We start from the raw sequence: 10858 nt of genomic DNA, 5'->3' as shown, positions 1-10858 counted from the left end.
ACTTCAGAACTATTCACAGCTCCTCAACTGGACAAGATATTCGTCCAGAATGCCGAGTCAAACTTCTTTTAACAGAAAAATAATTTACTTTCACCTTCAAGGTTCGAGTCGCTCGATCGTCGGTCGTCAAACCATTCGGTTAGTTCGATGAAGCGAATTAAAACCACAATTCTTGACTCCTTCCAGTGCTGGACTTCAGTTAAACCATCGACTTAGTTATTTCTCATAATTACGTTAACTTTGGGGCCTGTTTTCTTTGTTTGTTTGGCCAAACAACGGTGAATTTTAGCCTTGAAGCAAATGTTGAACAGTTGATTTATTTCTGTTCATCGACTCCCGTACTATGATTGGTTGATTACTGTTCATGACGTAAAACCGCGAGGTGAAGAGAATCTACGTTTTGGTGTTAAATAAAGCGCTAAATATTACTTTGATGTGCGTTATTTTCTTTGTGCTGTTTTCTAAAAGAAATAGAAAACATGTTTTCCGTGTTTCTATCGAGTTATAGAAACACTCGTGAAAGTTTGGGAGAACTCGAAAAAGCTGTGGAAACACTCGTCTATCGACTCGTGTTCCCACAGCATTTCTCGTTCTCCCAAACTTCCACTCGTGTTTCTATAACTCGATAGAAACACGGAACATGTTTTCTATTTCTTAATTAATTAATAAAGTTGACAACCGATCAACAAACGCGGAAAAAATCACTAAAATGACAACTTATAACTCGAGCATATATAAACTTTGGATGAATGACAAAATAGGTAAATACTACGCTGTAGTCAAAATACTTTTCCCAACGTTTCGGCAATGCTGTCTTTTTCAGGGGACTAAACTGTTTCTTGTTTAGAGAAACTTTTTCGTCTGCCTGATTGCCTTTAATTTTTCAGCGAGGCGCCAGATTTTCGCGCCCAAGTGTTTCACAAATTACTTTCATAAGCCATATTACGGCTGATAAGTGTTATATCTACGATCTTTGTCTCTGATATGTTATTGTCTCTTTCTTAATCAAGAAACATTTTCATAGAATGCAGTTCCGCCGGCGAATCACTCGCCCAGGATGTTGCTGAAACCGAAAGTAATCTTCTCAGAGATCAACTTTAATTTTCTCCTTACAATATTAGGACATTGTCAGGCTGACAGGTGGTAAGAATAAAGAAAATGATAACATTAAGGCCCTGCAAGCGAGAAAACATTGTTGCCGAAAAATTGCTGCGGAAACACTTCTTTCCTAAGTGGCTTCCCATCCGCGCGCACACGCGACATCTGTTTTCCAAGAGGCAAAAAATGTTTTTGATTTTTTTGTTAGGAAATATTTCGCTTCCGCAGCAAATATTTCCCTGTTACGTTGCGCGCCAAAGAAACAAGTTTGGGAAATAATGTTTCCTCATCTGCGTGGGCTTAACAACTGTCCTAACGTTGCGTCATTTTTTCAAAACTTACCCGGCGTTAAAATAAATGCGTGGAATCGTGTAAGGGAAATTGTTATTTCGAGTTGCGGGCGCTGGAAGGGTTTTTAAAATGTATTTGGTTGATGGTAATTTAGCGAAATGAAATTCGGAAACGGATTGCGCAAAGGAAATTGCCCGAAGCAGATAAAGAAAAATTATCACGCACGCGAATGGAGGCCATTAAAAGTTAAATCGTCCGGCGAGGCAATTTTTCATGATATCCATGAGGTTAGCTCATAATCATTTTTTTAACATAAAAAGCTACTAACATTATTGTTGCATGATAAGTATAAAATTATAAAGGCAAATTAGGATATGACTCTGTGACAGCCGATTTATTATTGCATGCCACGAACGGAATACTGAGGCAATTTTTTTTAATTTTAATGCTAGAATTGCTCTGAGCTTTATAACTTCGATATTGTTGAGTGAAAAACTGAAATCTCAGTGTTACATTTTTAAAGGTCCGCTTTTCAAAAATACAAACAATTCTTGCATAAGTTTGAGTTTATTCGATACTGTCTATACCCACCAACAAATATTTGCATTGTTAACTCTTTCACAGTAATGTTTCCTTTTTCACCAGTTCACTGACTCGAACGAAATAATTTCTCGTAGTGATTTCAAAAAAATTCGTCGCCGAACATTCATCGCCAAGATTTTGTTGCAATGTTTTTACTCCAAATTTCACAACAATGTTTTTATTTTGAAATACTCTAAAATTCTGGGATCTAACCGGCGAGCTAGTTTTGCAGCTGGGAAGAAACCGATAATTATTACAATTCTAAATTTAGATCGATAGGGGAGTTGTCCAGGGAAAAAAATTTATGTTCAACTCCCTCTGGTTTAACTTTCACGACACGAAAACCTGGATTTTCAACCTCATCTGATTTTCCCAATGAACTCGTTTGAATAATCACTAATTCTTTGTCGTTTCCGACGCCATTTAAATGTCCAGCGAAAACATATTTCGCGTTAGCTTCAACAAGTTTTGAGGCGATTTCTTGTCGATCACTTGAATCGATGTTGTCCAAGTCATTTGCTTCATCTATGGATTTTCGAAACCAGGGAATAGTTTGTAAAAGAATTATCTGCTGTGGCGGGTTCACCTGCGCTTCAAGCAGTTTTGATTCCAGCCATTCTTTTTGTTCTTCTTTCAAACGCTCTGTCTCGGCGCCTGAGTGTTTGTAATACGCGGTGTTCACGGCTAGAAATTGAACGCCTTCTACCCAGAAAGCAAACCAGTCATCGCCAAATGTGCTGCGATACGCCTCGACGGTTTTTAAGGATGGTGGGTCGCCACAGTCGCTAGGACCGCAAACACACACGACGGGTATCTCTGCACTTAAATTCTCAAACGCCGACTTAAAACTCTCAAGCTGCGGGAAATATTCCTTCTCATTTGGCTTTGCATTCGTGTAATCTCCCTGCACGATTAAAAATCTCGGTCTAGGTTTCATGTTATTTAGAGCGATAACAACTTTTTCCATCGTTCGTTTTTCCGCTTCGCTGCTTTCCTCTGGTTGCGCGGCAGATCCAAACTTCGGCGCAACAACCTGAACGAAATGAAACGCTTCTTTACAGGTACCTTCCCGGTATCTTGTAAATACGGGTAGTTTGTAATCTTTTGCTTTCAAAATTCGGCTTTCTTCTGGAGTTTTCCCTGCTCTACTAGCTTGATTCATAACTAAGGCATCGGGATGGATTTCCAAATTTAAGCCCAAGTTCTCCGGCCGAAGCATCTTGTTTTGTTCGATCGCGTCAAGCCGCCGTTAACGTGTAGTTTTTCTCCAGTTCACAATAAAACATATGGCTTTAACGACGCACGCGTCACCACTGTCATATGCAAATTTTAAGGCTGATTAGCTTCTGTTTTGCAAAGATGTCAAACTTATGATTTAAATAATTGTAAATACAACGACTTTGCTCCTGCAAAGAAAGCTTATTTAAATAAGAATCGTCTACCATAAGCACTCTGTTAAAAAATATTCCGGCAACACTTTTTAGCAATACATGTACACAGTACTTGACTTGAGTGAGGGTCAGCTAAGTGAAAAAATATGTACATGTACCAACAAAATTATAAAGTCAAAACATTTGAAATCAGTATTTTTATTAGTATACTAAAATGTCGAGAATATTTATCATTTTGTGAACAGTTTTAAATATTTTAATACGGTTGAAAATTTCATACAACTTCTGAATGAAAACCACAACTTTTGTTCATAGAAAGTGTATTAAAAATTGTCGTGTAAATTTTTCTTCTTTTGTTTAAAATCAAAACAGATGGTGAGAACAGATTATTATAATGTTCAGGAAATTCTTTTGATCTGTCTAGTATGATTTGTTCAACTAAAAAAAGTCCCGGCCGAATACGTAATGAGCAAAACTCAGTTTAAATATCGATGACATCTGGTAACTGAAAATAACCTTAATTTTTATTAGCAATACTCTTTGCAACACGTGCCTTTACCTGCTTAACTAGTACAAAAGGCGCGCGCAGGGGGGGGGGGGGGGGATGAATTTTAAAAGTTGTGAAAAGGGGGAAAAAATTTTTTTTTTTTTTCCTTTTTTTTTCTCTTTTTTTTTTTTATATTTAAAAAAAAAAAAAACCATAAAAAAAAAAAAAAAAAAACACCCCTTCAAAAAACTCTGTATGTCATGGAGTGTTTGAGAAAAACTACAAAATGCGTCACTTACAAGAACTTGGAGACTGAGCACCATCTTTCGCCACTTGCATGGATTTCTGGGATCGATAAGGCAACCTCTGATTGGACTATGGTTGCCTTAGAAACCAGTGACAACGCTGGACGTTCCAGATAATCCCAGCCGAAGTATAGTTCCGAAAGCTGACGCTGAGTATCCTTCGAAATTTCTTTACAACCTCGATCTTCCGTCCATGCTATAAAATAATTTATTGCATGGCCTGAAATTATTGCTAGGTAACGATGTAGTAGTACAATTAAGTTGTTTGTTTTCAGCAAATTAAAATACGCCACTGGCATTGCATTGTTTCAGGCGACACTTAAGATCACAAGTTTAAATTAATTACATAATTTATACTGTACATATGAAGCCCAGGTGACCTATTTTGTTCAATTTTTCCATGAACGCACTGATAAATAGAGCTTTTTTTGTTATTTTCCTGATAATAAAAATATTATCATCTTTTCCACTAGCTGAGGATATTTTTTTTTTTTTTTAATGGACTGATGACCTTGATGACGTCAGTGAGAGGTGTGAACATGATGACGTCAATAACAGGTTTTACAGGTTTGTTACTTATGTGTTTTGCTTGGAACGACATAAACATTTTTTCCGCTTTAATAGCAGTGTGATTAATTGTTAAATTCTCCTCAACCTATTTTAAACAAAATTAGGCAGACGAGTTATGATAATTCAGGATCTGATCATTGTGAGGAAAACCTTTTGATGAACATCCAAGTTCTTACAAGGAAGATCATAAAAAATTTGTAGTGATGAGCAAGGAGAATCTGCATCTTGACCTCGCGACTCAAATGGCTACTAACTGTTAATGTTTATGTTGAGCATTTTTAAGTGTAAGAAGGACCTGGCAAAAGAAGTCGGCAGATATACTGATAACGAGATAATTGTTTGAAACTGAAACACAACGCGCGCAAGAACATGGAGAAAAATACGACCGACAAAATGCAAGCTCAACTGGACGACATTTACAGCTCGCAGCCGATCAACGGATGCCAGAACTCTGAAATGCCAGCGCTTTGTCCGGCCGCGAACAGCGTTCAGAAATTAACCGAAGAAGAAGAGGCCATGAAGAAATCATTCACAGAGAAAAACGACAAAAAGAAACGAGAACTGAAATATGTTTTCCGAGTGATAAATTTCGACACTGGAGTAAGCAGCGAAGAAATAGTGAGTCAGTCTCTCGTGAAAGTGGATGCCTTGTCGCTCGAAGGAAATGGCTACCGCCAACTCAATTCAACTCAGCCGAACCAAAAACAGCCTGCAGCAGATCGCCAAACTGATGAAAATATATCACATCGAGAGAACAAAGGACCTTGCACCAAGGAAAATGCAAAAACGAACAAGAAGGTTCAATTCAAAGAGGCAGTGTATGTCCGTTATGAAACAGCATAGTAACAGAACTGTAAAATTGACCTAAATTATCTCTTTTCTTTTTTTTCAAAATATTCGTTAATAGAAAAGATTTTTTTCGATAAACTTACTGGGAACGTAGTTAGAACAGCTATTTGCTATCCATGGACTGAAGCGGGTAGCATTTCCAGTGAAACACACACTTCAAAATGGAGGTCGTCGATTTTCGTAGTGTATTATTTAAAATTTCAACTGTTTAGTGTTTGCTGACATTCATCGGTTTAGGAGCTTGAGGGAAAAAGAAGAGCTTCACTGTTTGAGGTTAAATTTGTGAGAATGGTATAGATATAAAAATGCTCATTTTTGTGTTCATTTATTAAGGAAGTGCACCGAAAACGTTTGGCCCCAGCAGTGGCTTGCCGCTGTAGCTTGGGGTTCTGTGTGAGCTAGAGAACCTGCTTAATATTAGCATTGCTTTCACTTTTCCATTTTCAATTTAGTAAACATGTCATCAGAAGTTGAATTGGTCTGGAAATTATTCAATTACGGAAAAATTTGCATAATTTCTTAATTTGTCTTGCAACTTAACTTTATTGCGATAGTTTCTTGCATCTATTTGATGCTTTATTGATTGCAATTCCCTTTTTTCTGTGCTTGTTTTAATAAAGGTTAACTAAAATCTTATTTTCCACTGCGAACAGACCTTTGACTTTAATTTCTACCTGGAGTCGCAGTTGCGCAAGAAGCAAGACGTTTGTACAATTAAAAGATAAAACGGCTGTTTCAAAATTGGAGGCTGGGGAGAAAAAGCACACTTCGCCTCCAGTTTTCGCTCGGCCACTCTTTTGCATTACCAATGAGCCGAGAAAAGCTTACATATGTAACGTAACTACTAAAGAAGGTCTTAATATTTTATTTATAACTGCCTTTAACAGGTTTATTTGGCAAATACAGTCGTAAGAAAGTAAAAAACTTTAACAATACAATGCAATAAACTTGGTATCAGGTTCCCCGAGGGGATCTTTATACCTTATTTACAAACGGTGGGAAAAATTACAATGCAAACTCCATTAAGCTACAACTTATGGTGTTGATAATACAGTCATTTGAGTTGATTGGCTAACTGACTACCTGTTTCATTTATTGATTGATTGATTGATTGATTGATTGATTGATGGATGGATGGATTGATTGAGTAAGTGAGTGAGTAAGTGAGTGAGTAAGTGAATGAGTGAGTGAGTGACTGACTGATTGATTGATTAATTGGTTGAGTGAGTGAGTGAGTGAGTGAGTGAGTAAGTAAGTGAATGAGTGATTGATTGATTGATTGATTGATTGATTATTGTCGACTGATTGATTGATTGATTGACACACACAAACACACTACTACTACTCGATTGTTTGAATATTGATCGATTTATTGATTGATTGATTGATTGATTGATTGATTGATTGATTGATTGATTGATCCTGAGTTCTTTATTACCCTTAAGTTACTTCTAGAGAAAACAAAAGTAATAATATTTTTTCATATCTCACTCCTTCTTAGTTTTGGTGTCACTCTTTTTACAGCATACCCGACAAAGACATCCACAAGCCAATCGTATCGCCATGACAACCAAGGTAACTATAGCAACAAGGAAAGCCATGACGTCAAGTAAGTAGTACTGATACCAAGGGATGTTAAACACTTGAGCTCTGAGGTGCCCGGCTCCACCATGTCTGAGTACATACTCTATCCAGTCAGAGGTTTCTTGAAGAGGCGTTCGTCGACGATCCTTTAACAGGCCAGAGATATACATTGCTTTGTTTTTGAATCTAGAAAAAGAACGGTGGTAAATCCCATCTTTACTAAAGAACCACTTAATTTAAGTACAAGATAACATTTAAAGACCTGTTCTTAAAGGGGATGGGTCACGGTATTTTAGACAACTCTATTTATTTTCGTTAATTAAGAGCTCTCAACTTCAAATAGGCAGATCTGAAGCAAAAACGGCCTCATAAAAAACAAGGATGATTTTGGAGCATTGTGTATGACACTTTCATACAAAAAAGTTGGGCCGAGGTGGTTTTCTAATCTTCACAAATTTTTCCCATCTATGCCGCTTTTTCGCCTTCTGTGTTACTTTTGAGTTCTTCTACAGTTTTAAGCCGTTATTGTGATATTTCAGCTAATTCTATGACCAGTTGGTCAGTGCCGAAATTGTCTAATAATATTGCGTGATGTTCTTACATGATATAACGGAAGGTTTCCTGAATTACAAAGGCAAAACATAAAACAAATTGAAAATGAAATATTTTTACCTTGGTTCAGCAATAACACGCTCAATCGTTTCAAACAATTGTTGTGCGTTAATGGTTTTATAATCCACAGCTAATCCGAGGCCAAAATTTTCTACTTTCTTGGCATTACTGTGCTGGTCTACAAAGATGGGGACAGCCACCACAGGGACCCCATGATACGCCGACTCATAAAGACTATTATGTCCCGCATGGGTGAAAAAAGCTTTGATGTCCTTGTGGGCCAATAGATCATTCTGAGGTAACCAGTCCATGACTTTGATGTTTGTGCCAAGAAGGGAAGGGATGTAACCTGCAGGAGAAATGAACTAAATTTCAACAAATCTTTTAACCTGCGCGGCAATGGTTTGACAAGAGTTTTCTCTTCTCTGTGGTGGAAACGGTGCGTAAGGAACGTTTATCGTGGTGGTAGGCAACTTAAATAATTGAAAACGTTATCTTTGACCACTTAAAGGAAGTTATAACCTTAATTTGCAGATAGAAATCAAACTACAGCTATAAATTTCTATTCTTTTTGAAGACAAGCGGAAACACCTTAAAAAGTTTAGCCTCATTTTTTCAAGTTGTTATCCATTTCCATCTCAGCCATCCGCAGCCAAAGACGTTTTTGAACAGTTTCAGTGCTCTTATATAGCATTTGTTAATAAAAATGGACCGTTATTTTTCGGTTTCCTAAGACACAAATATAAATTTTGGCTGTTTAAAATCTGTTAAAATCCGTGATTCTACCTTATTGCCACTGAATGATATTTAGCTGAATGTTTTCCTAAGAGTTTTCAGGTTGGCACACCGTCCGAAAAGGCACGCACAATTGGACATGTTCCTACAACGTGAATGAGTGAGTGCAGGTGGGATCTCTCTTATTTTGCACCTGCACTTACCTTGCCCAGCGGATTTCTACTACAAACGCCCCATGGCCGATGGAACCTCTGCAGAGGAGACTAGTCGCAGGGACTTGTCTCATTGTGTATGCAAAAAAAAAAAAAGAAAACGTAATCACGTAAAACTACAAACGGTTAGGTCCCTTTGTGGAGTAAAATACTGAGGACCCTCCTCCATTAGGGGAGCAGGGATGGCGCAGTGGTGAGAGCGCTCGCCTCCCACCAATGTGGTCCGGGTTCGATTCCGGCCCGGTGCCATATGTGGGTTGAGTTTGTTGTTGGTTCTCGTCCTTGCTCCGAGGGTTTTTCTCCGGGTTCTCCGGTTTTCCTCCCTCCACAAAAACCAACACTTCTAAATTCCAATTCGATCGGGAATCCGAGGGCCACAGGTTTGTCAGTCGAAGACTGTTACGTGCAACCCTCGTAAAACAAAGTTGATTTAAGGGGTGCAAGGCTTGTTTCCTAAAATATCAGAAAAATAGCTTTTGTTCCTGTTCCCAGCTTTATGTTCCTTCTGTTCCTTTGTTCTCAATTATTTAATGGTCATGTTCCCTAGTTCCCAGAAACCCCTTGGAGGGGTTCAATACTCGTTTTCCTGTTGCAATGTCGTCTCTCCCCAATCCCACCCCAGGCGCGCGCCCTTTCCGGGAGCCCGTTTCGCCAAACGAACTCGCGCTAAAAGACGAGCTATTTGCAGCATAAAGGGTGTAGATCTCAAGGATGTATTTTCCGAGAAAAAAACTCCACCGTTACCTTCAAGTCTCCACACAACACGCTGCTTCAGCTTTCCAAATGCTGTAGCTAACATATCCACCACTGGTTTTGGAAGAAGTGATGCCACATTTGTTCCAAAGGAAACAATGATAAAACCATGGCCCCCTGAATTGCTGACAAATTCTTCTAAGTCAGGGGGGAGTGCATATGGTTTACCATCCTTGACGTTGAGTGATCCAACCATAACATTGCCTGTTGGTGGTAAATCCCAAAAGATCTCAAGACTCTAAATATTTACCAGTGTAAGTAGTCTGTATGAGATATTTTTAAATGCTCTTTTTAATCCCTAAATGATAGTTTTCCTTACCTTGTTTTATACCCCCACCACGAAAGAGCGAGTATCCAACCCTCTCACCCACCCATCCCCTCCACTCACCCATCCTTCCTCTCCGAGCAGGATAGGCGCATGTGCACCCTCTTACTATCCCTTCCCCCCAGGGGGGAACCTTCTTCTTACCTGGCAACAGAGGTTGTGCATACTCCAAAGCAAAATCTGCTGTAAATATAACAAGTTCAGCATCAGCAACAGCCTCTTGAAAGCTTCGTTCAGGTGTGATGTTGTACTTGGCTTTGAGCGCATCTGGGTTTACTGGTCTGTTATACACGATATTGTTGAATAAATTCGTTCCAAAGCATGCTGCCACGTTAAGCACACCTTCTAAGTACGCTCCCAAATTTACGACACGTTCCATAAAGGTCATCTTATCGGAAAATCCTGTAAACGCTTGTGGGACATAAGAGACAGGCATGGGAACCATGTGGTTGAAAGCAAACGGATAATTTGGATGAAGAACAATTTCCACTCTTGGAATACCAAAGCGTTCACCATACATTACCGCAGGACAAACTGCAAGACTGTCATAAACAATGAGATCAAAGCCTTTCAGTTCCTCCTGAAGCTCAGTGCTGTTTAAAAAACTTTCACATATAACAGTCAGTGCCTCAGTGACTTTTAACAAGAACTGTAACTTGCTTCCTTGATCAATTTCAATTCGTACCAGGTCTCCAAGGAAGCCAGGTTTATACGGTACTTGGTAAATCTTGTGAGCCACTTTCTCCCTGGGCTTGATTTTATGGGCAGAGTGAACAACTAAGGTAACCTAGTCAGAATAAAAGCAAATTAAAAAACTCATTAATAATTCATAGAGAAAATACAAAAGAAATTAATGTTTAATGAGTGTCTTTATATCTGATAAAGACACGGCTAAACTTTACGTCCATTTTTCTACGCCAAAATAACCCCAAATCGAAATATTAGTGCAAAAATGAGTTGATCTACATCAGAAGATTTTTAAGCCGTTAAATAAATTCGCAGTTCGTGTTTTATCGAGTCTAAAACACTCGGCTGCGCCCCAGGGCTGCGCCTCGTGTTTTAAA

General features: G+C 38.6%; 2 protein-coding genes across 2 annotated transcripts in view; both read right to left on the bottom strand.

Moving 5' to 3' along the window:
* Positions 1–1784: 1784 nt before the first annotated feature.
* LOC144629813 (serine/threonine-protein phosphatase CPPED1-like) lies at positions 1785–3308 on the bottom strand. Its single transcript, XM_078488023.1, has one exon. The coding sequence runs from the start codon at positions 3188–3190 to the stop codon at positions 2225–2227; it is 966 nt and encodes a 321-aa protein (XP_078344149.1). The 5' UTR covers positions 3191–3308; the 3' UTR covers positions 1785–2224.
* A 3617-nt stretch (positions 3309–6925) lies between these two features.
* The window catches only part of LOC144630950 (uncharacterized), a 12254-nt gene continuing 8321 nt past the window's right edge, over positions 6926–10858 (bottom strand). The window contains exons 7-10 of the mRNA XM_078489307.1: positions 9939–10581; positions 9461–9673; positions 7830–8118; positions 6926–7343 (exon numbers count right to left, since the gene is read on the bottom strand). Coding sequence (XP_078345433.1) covers positions 7061–7343; positions 7830–8118; positions 9461–9673; positions 9939–10581 — 1428 coding nt within the window. The 3' untranslated portion in view covers positions 6926–7060. The remainder of the gene's footprint in view (positions 7344–7829; positions 8119–9460; positions 9674–9938; positions 10582–10858) is intronic.

The sequence above is a fragment of the Oculina patagonica genome, chromosome 11, assembly GCF_052425735.1.
Source record: "Oculina patagonica isolate OP01 chromosome 11, crgOcupat, whole genome shotgun sequence".
Classification (NCBI taxonomy): Eukaryota; Metazoa; Cnidaria; class Anthozoa; order Scleractinia; family Oculinidae; genus Oculina; species Oculina patagonica.
This window is presented reverse-complemented; position numbering and strand designations above follow the sequence as displayed.